A 15914-nucleotide genomic window follows, 5' to 3' on the forward strand; every position below is an offset into this window, starting at 1 on the left:
AAAAGAAAAAGAACAAAGCTATTGTCATTTTGGAAAAAAAATGTCATTGGGAATTATAACTAATATTTAAATCACTTGGAAAATAGGGTTCATTTTATTACCAACCTACTATATTCTCTTTATTGTAAATAGACAAAAGATTTGTAAATATATTCCACACATATACCGTGGACTATTAAGAACCATTAAAGCATAATTTGCTTTATGAGGTACTTATTAAAATTTCTCTGTGAACTAAACCTTGTAAGACAAATCATATTTGAATTTGCTGGTTAAATTCTATTCTGAATCCCCTAGGACAAATATCCACTCTCTAATTTGTGTTGTGAAAATCCAGATGTTTTGCTTATTTACTTTTGTCCTGAGAAAGGAATCCACCAGGCTTTGACTTAGGTAACCAAATGATCTGGAATTCCAACGACAGGATTTTACAATCCATGGAGTCAATGCTGTTTCTGCATATTTACTGCAGGTGAAATGTATTCAAGAATTAAAAAGATGAAAACGTGTCTTTTAAGTATTGATTAGCAAAAGCCAATGAAGATAGAAACAACTTTTATTTTTTTCTACTGAAGCTTTATGAAATGGATTGTTCAAAAGCACATACAAGAGTAAAAGATATCACATGCAATCAAACTCGTTTTGCCTTAGTCACTTGTTTTCTTTTGGAAAAGAATGCACACTTGAATAACTTCTAATTACCCAATTGTTACCATTTCATTTCCTTCTTATGTTTTAAGATCGCAACAATCAGACACACTTTAACTCTCTGGTCATCATATTCTTTCCCATCTTTATTCATATTGAAATAATACAATGCTTACAAAATCAAACCATATACTGTTCAGAAATTTGCATTAGTTTATTTATGTAATAGATTCTGATATGTTAGGAAGCCATACAACTGATCTTTGCACAGATAAAAACAGCATAGGCCATTTTGAAAGCAAATATGAACAGTAAAAATTTCTTATCTAAGTAATTATAATCAAGTGAATAATATATTCATCTGTGAATAGCCTTTATCAGAATCTTTTAGAATGCAAAAAAGTACTCAGTTACATTTTTTCTTAAGTAAGATGATGATCTCACAGAAGTGAAATAATTTTAGTTCGCATGGGGAATCTCTCTTACATCCTTGCTCCCAAGACAGGAAGGTAGGTGTGAATTTATTTGAAACCAGGAGACGACAACACTAAAGTTGCAGGTACAGTGTCCCCTTCTTCGAAAGACCATAAATTGCTTTTGAAAAGTTCTCTTGCATTGTGTTTAGTTGAAATCCATTAATAGAAAATCACATTCTTCAGCTAGATTATCAACTGACAAAGTTCGGTCATTTATCTTGACTGTCCTTTTCCAACCCAGTATCAATATTCATTCAGTTAGTGCCTTCCTTTGAAGACACCCTTGTTCATTAGGATCAATATACTATCTATTCCCAAAAACAAAAACAAAAACAAAAACAATGCATGCATATAGCAACTGAGTAAAAGAATCTTCACAGCCAAAACTCACTCTGGAGCTTCCCTGGAGCTAATTTACACATATAACATCACCTTGGGTCAACCCTAGGGTCCCCAGACAGGGTAATTAATTAATTTCCTCTGAAGGAACACCAAACTGAGTTGTGGTAAGATGCTAAGATGCATGTTTTCTTTTCCTTTGATACTCAAGAGTTGCAATCTCCATGAATTCCATTCCATATACTAATCTCCAAGATGAAAGTAGGGTGTGATACAGCTGATGGCATCTATTATTTGGACATCCAGTTGCCAAGTGCATCAAGCAATAACACTACCTGAAACACTTTCTGAAAGTTTCTTAAGTTTCTGTCAGATATGTCCATAACTTACTGCTGAAGAAACAAAAGAACATGTAGAGCTTTATATTAAAATTATGTGTGTGTGTTCACACAGTAATTCTCTCTCTTACTCTCTGGGTGTGACAGTATTTCAGATTATTTTTACTTTATTGCTGTTTGAATTGTTTACAGTGAGTATCATTTTTATAATCACGAATAATTACGCTATCTTCATTTTAGAGGGAAATGTTTTGAAAAAGAATATTCTCTAGATTCTGAGGGCAATTTCAATCAAGTCTCTCAAATGACTATTCTGAAGGACAAAATTCCAGAAGAATGTAACTACAATCATTCCAATGAATGAACCATGATCAAGTCAATTGCTCTTGCTTACACTCCAACTCCAGTTAGCACAGGGCAGGTGTTACACATAACTCTCTGTCTCTGAGGGAATACTAGTTTACCTGGATGTTGAATGTGTCTAGATAGTTGATTTTTAAAACCATCGTTTTATGTTCCTTACATTCTGGCAAGTTGAAGGTTATTTTCTAATGTTGGATCTAAATCAGAGCATTTTGGAGAAAAGCTTAAAATCATACTTTTAACTGGTTGCAGTAGTGGAATTCAAACTAAGTTTTATAATAAGGCTTTAAAAAAGATCAATAGAAAAAGGGACAAAATGGAGACTGAAAAGGTCTCAGTGGCCAAGCAGCTGGCAGCAGAAGTTGGCAATCAGCTGAAAAAGAGAGCACAGGAAAACAAGGTTTCTGTTCTCCATGGTCTCCAATACAACTTGATTCTGACACGTACCTCTCCAACTGTTAGTTATTGACATATCTGCTTCTCCTCCTGGAGGGTGGTCTTCTGAGGCCCAGCTCAATGCCTGCCACCTTGACAAAGGAGGATAAAGGATGTTTGCTGAATGGGCAAAGGAATGAACAACAGAAAGGGAGAGGAAAAGAAGTGGCTGGTATACGCTCCCAATTACTAAATGCAGCATCTCCTCTCTGACTCTCAAACCTAAAGGCAAGAAATGGATTGTTTCACTTCTTGCCCTAGAACTCAAGGGGTCGAAATGATTCCTACTTAATTACCTGGGAGGGATCTTGGCATTGGTATCAAAACAGCCAGATCCTAGTTAATTTATCAGTAACCAAAGACATGAGTCCTGCATTCTAAGGAATGAAAAATTAGCTCATATTTACTACTGATAGAGTATAGCTCAAGGCAGGAGGTAATATTTTTCTTAAAAAGTCAGTTTTTTTAGATTTTTAGAAATACAGTATGTAATGTAATGCACAACTAGCATAGTCATATATTTTATTGTCCAAACTGTGATACTCATGTGAGTAAAAGGGAGTGCTGGTAACAATCATTCCACGGAAAAAATCATGCCAAGATAATATAAACTGGGGTTCTTCTGGGCAAAGAGACAACTGATGCTGATACAAGATTTTTTTTTTTTTTCTTAATGCCTATATTTTCTTTCTTCAAGCTCTATTCAACGACATAAAATAATATTAGGCAGCAATTTAATATTGAATACTGAATAATAAAACAGTTTTGTTCTCTTGAGAAGATAATCTAAATGATGAAAGATTTTCAACCTTTCTTCCTTCCTATACTTAAGGTTTTCTAACATAAACTATGCTTTAAAAGAGTTTGAGAAAACCATCTATTTTAATTTCTCTAACAGAAAAAAGCATGACTGTGATTTAAACTCACTTCTTAATTTTACTTTCTGAAATATTAACAAGAAAAGTTTTAGCATATCTTGACAAAAAACAACCCCCCAAAATGATAAACCTCAATCATAAGGCTAGGTTGTAACATATTTTAAAAATCTTTATATTAATCAATAGCATCTCACAAATATACTGCCACAAAATATTTTAGAAAAGCCATATAATTGTCAAAATTAAAAAGTCTAATTTTTGGATGGTTATGGTATCTCTCCAGAGGTACCAAATGTGCATGAAGCATATCTCACAAGTACAACAAAGGAGTATCTAGGATGAGTTGGAATGAACTCTCTCAGCTTCGGAACAGCAGCATCCTTTCAGAACACATTTGCCCCACCAGGCTTGCGTACTGCAGTACAGCTGCCTCCTCCCGTGGGTCTTTCAGTTGTCTCTTATAAACACCATAAGGCAGAATGGCTTTCTTGTAAAAGACCTGCAACCGGTCAGGTTCCTTACTGCGACCTTCATCCACTGCAAAGACAAAAAAACACTGATAACAGCAATGGCCCCATTCAGAATGGCCAACATAGATGCTTCAGGGCTCCACCCCCCACAGAAGCTTTTAACCCCACAGAAGCTTTTTACCAGTATGAACTGGTAAAAACTTTTTCTGGAACCTCCAGAAAACAGCTGAAACACTACAGTTATAGGGCAAGTGCTGAATAAAAAAAAAAAAAGGGTACTTAAAGGCAATAGAAACACCTAGGGTGTTATACAAGAATCTACAAAGGTTCCATGCACTAGGGTAACTTTCCAGAAACCTACAACCTCCAGATGGGTCCCTGGAACAGACAAATCCTGAAAGGCAGAGGGGCCAGCTTCTCCAGAATATCATCTAGTTCCATCCCCCTATCCCATATTATTGACAGCCCCTTCCAACATATAAAAGTTAGAATGAGAATGCCTAAATACCCTTACAGAATGGGAGAAAGATCAAAAGTGATGATGGAGTTATACAGAGAAGGTAAAGTTTAACAAATGAGTATAACTGCCGAATCAATATATTGATATTACTTTTAGTCTCCAGTGTCTTGGAGCAGCTAGAGGTAAAAACCTAAAACTGTGGAATTGTAACCTATACCACACTCTGAAATCTGTTCTATAATTAATTGTTGTGATGTGCTTTGAAATTATTGCTTTTTTGCATATATGTTATTTTTCACAAAAAAGAAAAAAGTCAACTGTGATGATAAATGCGCAGCTATAGGGTGATATTGTGAACCACTGCTGTACACTTTGGATGATGACATGGTATATGAATATATAATATATACCAGTGAAAAATACAAAAGGGGAAAAAAAAGGCAGTAGGAAATCATTGCACCTGGCTGGCCCCTCCTCCAGCCCTCTCTGGCTTGGCGTGGAACTTAGTGCATCTGAGCGGACCCTTTGTCTGGGTTCTGGAGGGAGCAGAGTGACTCTCGGGCATATACTGGGAGTATGCATAACCAGCAAACCCAATCTGTCTGGTGGTGGCCTCAAGGACTTGGCTACCCCATATTTAGACCTGTGTGCAGAAGGGAGGTTAGGCAGAACGCTGCAGGAGAGCAGTACTGTCTGGGGTAAGGGCTTGCTGGTTATAGGACATTAAAGTGCAGTGCCTGGGACTGAGGAAACAGTTTCCTAGGGAAGAGGGAACATTCACATTTGTGTAAATGGGGAAATTCCTAGAGCCAAATGTGCATGATCAAGACAAGACAGGGCACAGAAAGGATGAGGAAGCCCCTAATGCTTTGCCCTGGAGCTATTCTCTAAGCTTTTTGTATGGCTAAATCCTGAGGTAATCTGCAAAGACCGGGAAAGATGTTTTCTTCTTTTCCTTTTTTTTCCCCCTGGTTAGCAATCAAAGAAAATTCTGTCATAACACTAGTCAAATACAGGCCTAAGGAACAGACATCTCAGAGCCTAAATTCCAGCAATAAGTCATTAAAATATCAAAATGTCCAGGCTTCCACAAAAGGCCGTAGAACATACAAAAAACAGAAAATGATGGTCCAGGCAAAAGAGAAGATAAAGGCATTGGAAACCATCAGTGAGGAAAACCAGACCTGGGACATACCAGACAAAGATTTTTTAAAAGTGGCCCTTAAATATGCTTAAATAGAAAAACATGGACAGAGAACTAAAGGGAATCAAGGAAATAATAGCTGAACACAAAGAAAATAATGAATAGATGGATGGATTTTGGAAATGGTTAATGGTGATGCCAGTATAACATTGTAAATGTAATTAATGCCACTGAACTGTATACTTGAAAAAATGGTGAAAATGGCATATTTCATATTTCATTATAAAAACAGCAAACTAAAAAATGAAGTTATACTGTTTTAGCATGGGCCCCAAATCTAATCACTGGTATCCTTATAAGAAATAAAGAGATACATAGGGAAAACATCATGTGATGAAGGAGACAGATTGCAGTGATGCAGGCATGACAAGGAAAGTCAAAACTGGCTGGCAACCACCAGAAGCTAGGAGGGCAGCATGAAACAGATTCTACCCCAAAGACCCTGGAAGGAACCAACTCTACGAGCATCATGATTTTGGACCTCTAGTTTCCAAAATTGTAAGAAAATAAATGCTTGCTTTCTAAAAAGAAAAAAAAAAAATAGAGGGATGGAAATTATGACAAGGAACTAGAAAGAGATGAAGACCACAGTAACAGAAATTAAAAAGACTTAGAGAGGTTCTACGGCAAATTGGAGGTGGCAGAAGAAAGAATCTGAAAACTTAAATACAGATAATTAAAATCATCCAGTCTGAGAAAGAAAGAATGAATGAAGAAAAGTGGACAGAGCCTGAGAACCTATGAGACACCATTAAGTATTTCAATATATACATTGTGGGGGTCCTAGAAGGAAAAGAAAGAGAGAAGGGGACAGAGAGAATATTCAAAGACATAATGCCCAAAACTTTTCAAATTAAATATAAGAATATAGACATTCAAGATGCTCAATGAACTCCAAACAGGATAAACTTACTGATATATTATAATCAAACTGTCAAATACCAAAGATGAAGAATTCTGAAAGCTACAAGAGAAAAATAATATGTCACATAAAAGAAGCCTCAATCAGTAAGTGCTGAATTCTTACTAAAAACTGTGAAGGTAAGAACCCTCATTAAAATGCTGAAAGCTAAGAATTCTATTTCCAGCAAACTATCTTTCAAAAATGAGGGAGAGACATGCCAGAGACTCAGGTTCGATTCCCAGTGCTTGTCCATGTAAAAAAAAATGAGGGAGAGATTAATTTTCATTAGTTATAAGGGAAATGCAAATCAAGATGACAATGAGATACCACCTTACACCTATAAAAGTTGTTGTTATTAAACAAACAGAAAACTACAAATGTTGGAGAGGATTGGAAAAACTTGAACATTTCTTCACTGTTGGTGGGAATGTATAATGGTACAGCCACTGTACCATATGGCGATTTCTCAGAAGACTAAATATTGAGTTGCCCTATGAGCTGGCAACACCAATACTTGGTATATACCCAGAAGAGCTGAAAGCAGTGACACAAACAGACATTTGCACACTGATGTTCATAGCAATTGCCAAAAGATGAAAACAATCCAAGTGCTCATCAACAGACAAGTGGATAAACAAAATGTAGTATATACAAATGATGGAATATTATGTAGCAGTAAGACGAAATGAGGTCCTGAAGCATATGACAATGTAGGTGAACCCTGAGGACAAAATGTTGCGTGAAATAAGTCAGACACAAAAGGACAGGTACTGTATGATTTCACTATTATGACTCTGATAAAGGTAATCTCAGAGGTTACACTGTAGAATACAGCAGACCTAGAGGTACACAGAAGCTAGAGACGGGGAAAGACTTCCCAACGAGGTTGAACCTAAATGTACAGGAAAGGATAGAAGTGATGGTAACTAATTAGTAGAGTTATAAGTAAACTTGCCATATTGAAGGTGAGTATGACTGAAAGGGGATGTACAATGCCATGTATCCCATTGATAAAATCTACAATTATAAATAATTCTCACATGAACTATCTCAAAGGTTCAATAGTAGACAAAGAGTTAATAGTAGAGGGGTATAGGCAGAAAACTAAAAGTGCATACTGTAGCCAATAATTAACAGGAAGACCTTAACAGTCCCACAGCACTAGAAGGGGCAGCTAATTGAGGGGGGGCGTTGATTGTACTACCAAGGGAGGATACTGCGAGACATGGTTTGTTTATTTTGGACATTATCCTGATGCTTAATAGATGGAGGGAGCTGAAGGGTACAATGACTGAGAAGCAGAATGGTGAACTGTGATAAATTTATATGACGGAATATGGTGCAGCTACAAAAAGGAAGGACCTGAGAGGCAAACAATGAATGGGATAAACCTTGGAGACAATGTGTTATGCAAAATAAACCAGAAACAAAAGAACAAATATGCTATGGTCTATTTCAGAAAATACTTACAAGAAAAACTGGAGCCTAGTTGTAAATCCTTATAGCAGCCACACTAAGTCTGAAGTTGTAAGTGTATTTCTAGATTCTGAGAGACTGAGCTATATGTGTATCAGTTGGTATTTCCCTGGAACTTCGAGCAACTCTGTGACACCTAAGATCCAGAAATGGAGAGCAGTAACCCTGAAAGTTGGCATGGCAATATACAATAACAGTTAAAGCAACTGAAAAAGAGATCAGACCTTAATTAGAGTTAAAAATGAAGCCAAGCTGACTGGGCCTAAGGTAAATCAGAATACAGGGTAAAAGAGATAGTGCATGTACTCTAGAATTTATGAGATCAAAAGCAGAGAGGTTATTCTGTCTAGAAACTAACTTTTCTGCAGCATACAATCTAAATCAATATGTTTCCATAGCTCATTTAAAAATCCAAACTCCTGGAGTCCTGAACAGGTACAAAGCCTTGTAATTTTGCATAGCTTGATGCAATACCCAGATACATCTCAGACTATGATAGGTTGATAATTAAAAAATATTGGGAGAGTGCTTGCTTCGGCAGCACATATACTAAAATTGGAACGATACAGAGAAGATTAGCATGGCCCCTGTGCAAGGATGACACGCAAATTCATGAAGCATTCTATATTTAAAAAAAAAAAAAAAAAAAAAAGTGGGCCACGGTGGCTCAGCAGGTAAAAGTGCTTGCCTGCCATGCCTGAGGACCCAGGTTCGATTCCCGGTGCCTGCCCATGTTAAAAAAAAAAAAAAGTATTGGGAGAGTCCCTTGAGGGTCTGAAAGAAAAAAAAAAAAAGGAACTATTAAATTTCTCCATCTGGGAAACCTGGGTACCCTCTCAACCATTGGGACTCCAAAGAAAATAGGCCAAGCCCTTTTTTAAAAATTAATTTACTGATTGATTGATTGTGTGTATGTGTGTGTGTGTGTGTGTTCATGTTTTTACTTTCTTGTTGGCTGAGGAGTAAATGCTATTGCTGACATTTCTGATAATACATTTAAATCTCATAATATGCAACACATAACTATTATAAAAGCCACCCAGACATGTGGACTACAACTTTCTTTTAAGAAGAGAGAAAATTTCAGAGCAATTTTTTTATTTTCTTCTTTTGTGTGTGTGAAAAATAACATATATACAAAAAAAGCAATAAATTTCAAAGCACAGTGCAACAATTAGTTGTGGAACATATTTCAGAATTTGATATGGGTTACAATTCCACAACTTTAGGTTTTTATTTCTAGCTGCTCTAAGATGCTAGAGACTAAAAGAAATATCAATATAATGTATCAGCAGTCATACTCATTTGTTAAATCCTACCTTCTCTGAATAGCTCCACCATCACTTTTGATCTTTCTCCCACTCTTTAGGGGTATTTGGGCTATGCTCATCCTAACTTTTTCATATTGGAAGGGGCTGTCAGTAATACAGGGCAGGGGGTAGGTAAACTAGTTGATATTCTGGAGAGGCTGGCAGATCCCTCTGCATTTCAGGACTTAGCTGTTCCAGGAACCCATCTGGAGGTTGTAGGTTTCTGGAAAGTTATCCTAGTGCATGGAATCTTTGTAGAATCTGATATAATGCCCTAGATGTTTTTTAGGATTGGCAGGAATGGTTTTGGCTAGGGTTTGGCAAGCTATGATAGGTTGCAATGTCTAAGTGAAGCCTGCATAATAAGAGTGACCTCCAGAGCAGCCTCTTGACTCCATTTGAACTCTCTCAGCCACTGATACCTTATATGTTACACTTCTTTTCCCCCTTTCGATCAGGATAGCATTGTCGATTCCATGGTTCCAGGGCCAGGTGCATCCTTGGGAGTCCTCTCCCATGTCACCAGGAAGACTTTCACCCCTGAATAACATGTCCCATGTAGGAGGTAGGGCAATGATTTCACTTGCAGTATTGGACTTAGAGAGAGAGAGAGGTAACATTTGAGGAATAAAAGAGGTCCTCTGAAAGTAATACTTAGGTGTACCTCTAGGCAGGCTAAACTTCTCTGCTACATATATAAGCCAAGCCCTTATTTTTGAGACTTAGCCTTAGGAAACTTATTTCCGTAGTGGAGAAGCTAAGACTACCTATAATTATGCCTAACAGCTGCTTCCAGAAAACTTCTTTTGTTGCTCAGATGTGGCCTTTCTTTCTCTAAGCCTAATTCTGCAAGGAAAATAACTACCCTCCCCCCATGTGGTACATGACATTCAGGGGTGAAAGTTTCCCTGCCAGCGTGGGACGCGACTCCCAGGGATGAGTCTGGCCCTGGCACTGTGGGCTTGACAATGCCTTCCTGACCAAAAGGGGAAAAAGAAGTATAATAAAATAAGGCATTAGCAGCTAAGGGAGATCAAATAGAGTCAAGAGGCTATTCTGAAAACTACTCTTATGCAATCTTCAGTTATATAGTGCTAATTGCCATGGCTTGCTAAACTCCAACCAACATTACTCCTGCTTGAACCGAGACTCTATAAAAATTTCAAGCACTAAGTTTGCTTTTCTGGAACCTGTCATTTCCAGAGGGTCCCTAGGCCAGATAAATCCTGAAACCCAGAGGGACCAACCTTTCCAAGATTATCAACTAGTTACAACCCCTCAATCTTATAGTGTCGACATTCCTTCTCAACACGAAAAAGTCAGAACAGGCATTGCCTAAAGATCCCTATTGACTGGGAGACGATCAAAGGAAGAGGAGGAGTTATAACAGAGAAAACAGGATTTAACAAATGAGTATGACAGCTGAATCACTATATTGATATTTCTTCTAGCGTCCAGTATTTTGGAGCAGCTAGAAGGAAAAATCTGAAACAGTGGAATGGTAACTCATAACAAGCTCTGAAATCTATTCTGTAACTACTTCTTGAAGTATACTTTGAAATTTATTGCTTTTTCTTTCTTATCTTTGTATATATGTTATATTTCACAACAAAAAGTTTTTTCAAAAAACGAGGGAATGATTAAGATGTTCCCAGGTAAACAAAAGGCGAGGGAGTTTGTCCCCACTAGACTAGCCCTACAGGTTGAAAGGAAGGACAACCGACACTAGATTAAAGCCACATGAAGAACTGAAGATCTTCGGTTAGGGTAACAACATTGGCAAGTATGAATGCCAGTCCTACTATACTTTTGGTTTGTAACTCCACTGTTTACTTTTTACAGGATCTAAAAAGCAAATGCATAAAATGTAATGATAAATCAGTGGTTTTGGACGCAAAATGTATAAACATGAAATCTGTGACAAGAACTACAGAAAGGTGGGGGGCAGAGGGTTAAAGGAATGTAGTTCATTTATAAAATTGAAAGTAAGTTGGTATCAAAGCAAATGAAATTGCTGTATATACATTCCCACAATTAAAAAAATAAAAAAAGAAAGAGCAACTCAAGACAATGATGTGATACATGATTAAATGCAATACATGATCCTAGATGGGAATCTAACAAGGGAGAAGAAAAGACTCAAAGGGACATTGTTGGTATATATGAAATATATGACTGTAAGCTTTATATCTATGTTAAATTTCTTGAACATGGTAACCACACTTAAAATGGCAACATAAGTGAGTATCCTTGTTCTTAGGAAATATACATGGCAGCATTAAGTGTTCAAGGAGCATGATGTATACAACCTATGCTCAAGTGTTCAGAAAATGGACTGACAGACAGACAGATAGATGGACAGAATGATAAGGTAATTGTGGCAAAATGTTAAAATTGGTGATCTGGGTATGGAGGGGGTAGGGGTAAAGGGGTATGTTGGAGTTTTCTGTATAGAGTTTATATTATTTTTGTAACTGCCCTATAAGTTTGAAAGTATTTCAAAATAAGTTAAAAAAATAAATTGATGAAAAAGGTCACATGTTACATACCTTTTATTTTCCTAATTTAAAAAGATTTTATCTGAAATATAAAAATTACATATTAAGGTAGCCTCTATGGTTAGAATGTTCAAATGAGGGTATGCACTGAAGAACAGCTTGAGCACATAAATAACAACTTTGAAAGGCAGCAAATGCCCTCCACTATGACAGGTGAAGGATCAGATAGAGACAAAGAATTGTACGCAAGAAAAAACTGCCCATCAAAGGAATCACTGATACCGCCTTCACAAGCACTGGTCATGACAGAGCTGAAAGGAGACCACCACCATGTCCAGCCTCTCTTCCTTCCTGCCAACCTCCCTGGGACCCGTTCCAACACTCTATTAAAACATGGTGGATGACTATGAAGTTCTAGGTGTGCAGACATGCCTTACTTGAGGATATTAAAAAGGCATATTGTAAATTGGCATTCAAGTGGCACTCTGATAAAAATCCTGAGAATAAAAGAGAAGCAGAGAGAAAATTCAAACAAGTAGCTGAGGCATATGAGGTGTTATCAGATCCTAAAAGATGGGACATCTATGAGAAATATGGCAAAGGATTAAATGGTGTTGGAGGTGGAAGTCATTTTGACAGTCCATTTGAGTTTGGCTTTACATTACGTAATCCAGATGATGTCTTCAGGGAAGTCTTTGGTGGAAGTGACCTGTTTTTATTTGACTTCTTCGAAGACCTGTTTGAGGAGTTTTTTTTGAAATCAAAGAAGCCTCTGCAGGGCCAGAAACAGGGGCACGAGATTTCTTTTTCTCTGCCTTCAGTGGATTTCCATCTTTTGGAGATGCATTTCCTTCTTTTGATACAGGATTTACTTCATTTGGTTCACTGGGGCAGGGGGGGCCTGACTTCATTTTCTTCAACATCCTTTGGTGGTAGTAGGATGGGCAATTTCAAATCTATATCAACGTTTACTAAAATAGTTAATGGCAGAAAAATCACTACAAAGAGGGTTACTGAGAATGGTCAAGAAAGAGTAGAAGTTGAAGGAGATGGCTAGTTAAAGTCCTTAACAATAAATGGTAAGGAGCAGTCACTACGCTTGGATAACAAGTAATTCAATGCATGCATTTAACAGAAATGTTAAAACAGGAACAACCACAATTTGAGGATTAACAGGAACATTTATTTGAAGATTTCAAACAAACTCCTCTTTCAGTACATTGTACCTAATCTCAAGTATTTATAAACAACTCATAGAAGCACCTATCTGTCATAGAATTTTGAGTTTATTGTTGGGACCATGTTAATAGGACCATTTTTTCTTTTTGTTGTCTTCAAAAATTGTTATGAACTTCTGTATGCACTTAGCTTCTTTATTAAACTTAATCCAAGGTGAACCATGAGTCTTTACTAGTGCTAGGACAAAATTGTACACTAATACCAGCACAGATCTTGCTCTTTCTATTTCGTTTGAAATGTGAGCCAAGCAGTTTGTCTGCTGTGAAGTGAACATTGTCAGGATGAATAGTCTACAAAAATAATATATATTTTTCAGTATTTAGTTGTGAAAGATATTAATATATTAATGGTGATACACTTCTGGCTTAATATAAATTAAGAAGGTTTTCTAGTCATGCATAAATGCTGACAACTTAGTAAGTCCTGAGAATTGTTTAAAAATGTAATGTTAAGCTTAGGTTTATAAAAAGTAAAGCTGGCTAACTGGGTCTTTGTCATTAAAAAGAAAAGAAAACAAATGCTAATGTGTATGGTGCATTCTTTCATGAAAAAAAAACCTGCCCATTTGTACTTTTATTATTTTTCTGTTCCTGAAGAAATTTACAACTTTCCAGCCTCTTTCCTAAGTTTGATTTTATATCTAACTTGCCAATAGGTTTTCTGAAACTCCAATTCTGGTGATGTAGCATTCTGCTGACTCAGAAGTTTAGCTCCTAGCTGTGGGAAGAAAGTCTGAGCTCTGACTGTGAGGTTGGGAGTCTAAAAGCATCACTATACTAAAATAGGGCATATAACTATGTATAACTCAGTCGATGGATTTTTATACATTTGTTCTTAGTGCATGTGAAAACTGTCCAGGGAGTTCTCACCATTACCAAGAACAGGTTAGCATGATGTATTAATACAGAATGATTTTCCACTTTTAATGCACAATATATTCCAATCTACAATTCCAAATAGTTCAAAAGTACAGTCAAATTGTAATTATCAGGGTACTCATTATCAACAGTGACAACAATTTTATCATTAATAGCAAGTCTTAAAGCAATCTCCCATCTTACCCCCACTGCCTTGTATTATTTCCCCAGTGGTTGTTTATAGTGTGTCCAATTATTTTAATATTTGTTTAAAGCCAACATAACCAGGAGGGAGCTAAACTGTCTCTCTATCTCCCTGCTCCCAACATAAAGTATTTCAAAACTAACTGTAAAAGTTAATCAGTGGGTGTGCATTTGCTATACTACTCATTAACAAGCAAATTCAACTTTTTGTGCATTATCCCCACCCTCCACTCTCCTACCATGGAATCTTTTGAGGATTTTTTCCTAACTGATGTCCTTACCCCCATGGCATGTCAGTCCAACAGATGTATGATGGTTAGTGTAACGTCCAATAATTACAGTGCCCAAAGTGACTACTGAGCTTACTTGGAGCATTTGTCTCTAGGCTTGTTTCCTATGCATATTCTATTGTAATTATATTTATTATGCTGTAAGATTATTATTTTGAAAGGTACCACAAACAGTATTTTTTCTTTATTCATTCAACCAACTTTCATTATGAGCTAAGGGTCCCAGGCACTTTCAAAAGCTCTGGAGATTCTACTGGGAACAAAAGCTTTCCCTCTGGAGGAGACCTCTTTTTGTGGTTTTCTATTTTGAAAACATTTGAATTTGCAGAAAACTACAAAGTGAATCCATTCTACTTTTCTGGATTAACTTTTTCTACTACTCATACATGTCTTTGAATGATAATCAATTACTATTAGTTTATGTGTGACTTCCCAGCTTAATAGGGTAAATGATGCACCAAGAACAGACCTTATGTGAACTGAAGCCCTGTCTATTTAAGGGCTTCAAGTACACATATGGCATTGGCCATCCTTCCAAGCCTCTGCCCTCACCGCACTCTTCAAGAAGGCAGAGAGGGAATATCAATGGCTTTGTCCTTTAAACTTCTTGAATGTATGCATATCACTTTAAAATGAACAATGTTACAATTAAGAAAATAAAGCCATCAGGAAAATTCCAGGGTGTTAAGTAGAGTCTGCTAAGCAGACACCTCGAATGTATGACCCCTGCCCAGACCTCATAGCTTCAGCAACTCTAGGTACAATTCCTGAATGTCAGCATCCACCCTCTGGCACTGGTGGCACAGCCAAGATCTGGTAGTTGGAGAGTGCTAAAGCATGGCCAGTGGTGAAAGAGCTCCTGTGAATACCTGACAGCATGTCATAACTAAAGGTGAGTTTCAACTCTAGTCACAGGAGCAGGCTTTGATGGGAGAGAGCACGTGCAAATGACAGAGAACGGCATCCAAGAGGAAAGCATGCCTGCCCAGGAGAGAGTGGAGAGAGGCAGTGAGCACACAGAGGAATGCTGTGCATGTATGTGTGTGCATGGGTGCATATGTATAATTAAGATATACTGACAAATTTATAATTTTCCTTAAGGTCTTGCCCTTTTCATTCACTTGAAAGTATTTATTGAGTGTTTACTATGTCAAGCTTATGGGTACCTTGTGCCAGCTTTAGAACACAACAGGCAACTCCTCAGTTTCTGTTTGCAAGTTAAAGACTTTAAGAACCAGAAAAATAAGCCTGAGTTTGTCTGGATGTCTATGAATTGGCTAAGTCTTTCTTATTTTAAATAAACTTCTAACAATGTTGACTGATGTAAGACAAAGGAAGAGAAAGATATCAAGATAACAGAAAAGTGAGCACAAAACAAATTCAAAATACATATTTGAATTTAGTATATAATAAAAGTGGCATTTCAAATCAGTGAAAAGAAAAGATTTCTCATTCAGTGACTAGTGGCAACCACTTAGCTATTTAGAAAATATAAATATTCCAGAGAGACTTAAATAAGTACTAG

At 36.9% G+C, this 15914-nt stretch overlaps 1 protein-coding gene, 1 non-coding gene and 1 pseudogene across 26 annotated transcripts in view; 2 read left to right on the plus strand and 1 right to left on the minus strand.

The window, feature by feature from the left end:
• Positions 1-553: 553 nt before the first annotated feature.
• The window catches only part of ATE1 (arginyltransferase 1), a 248009-nt gene continuing 232648 nt past the window's right edge, over positions 554-15914 (minus strand). For 13 of the 25 annotated variants that reach the window (XM_077126247.1, XM_077126261.1, XM_077126249.1 and 10 more), the window contains one exon: positions 2580-4014. In XM_077126247.1, coding sequence (XP_076982362.1) covers positions 3836-4014 — 179 coding nt within the window. In that variant the 3' untranslated portion in view covers positions 2580-3835. Of the gene's footprint in view, positions 4015-15914 lie in introns of all 25 variants that reach the window. The other 12 variants (XM_077126243.1, XM_077126241.1, XM_077126240.1 and 9 more) reach the window with 3 other exon arrangements.
• On the plus strand, positions 8517-8623 carry LOC143654720 (U6 spliceosomal RNA). Its single transcript, XR_013161912.1, has one exon. It is a non-coding gene; the product is annotated as a U6 spliceosomal RNA (small nuclear RNA).
• LOC143654381 (dnaJ homolog subfamily B member 6 pseudogene) lies at positions 12193-12913 on the plus strand (annotated as a pseudogene).

The sequence above is a fragment of the Tamandua tetradactyla genome, chromosome 13 (genome assembly GCF_023851605.1).
Source record: "Tamandua tetradactyla isolate mTamTet1 chromosome 13, mTamTet1.pri, whole genome shotgun sequence".
NCBI lineage: Eukaryota > Metazoa > Chordata > Mammalia > Pilosa > Myrmecophagidae > Tamandua > Tamandua tetradactyla.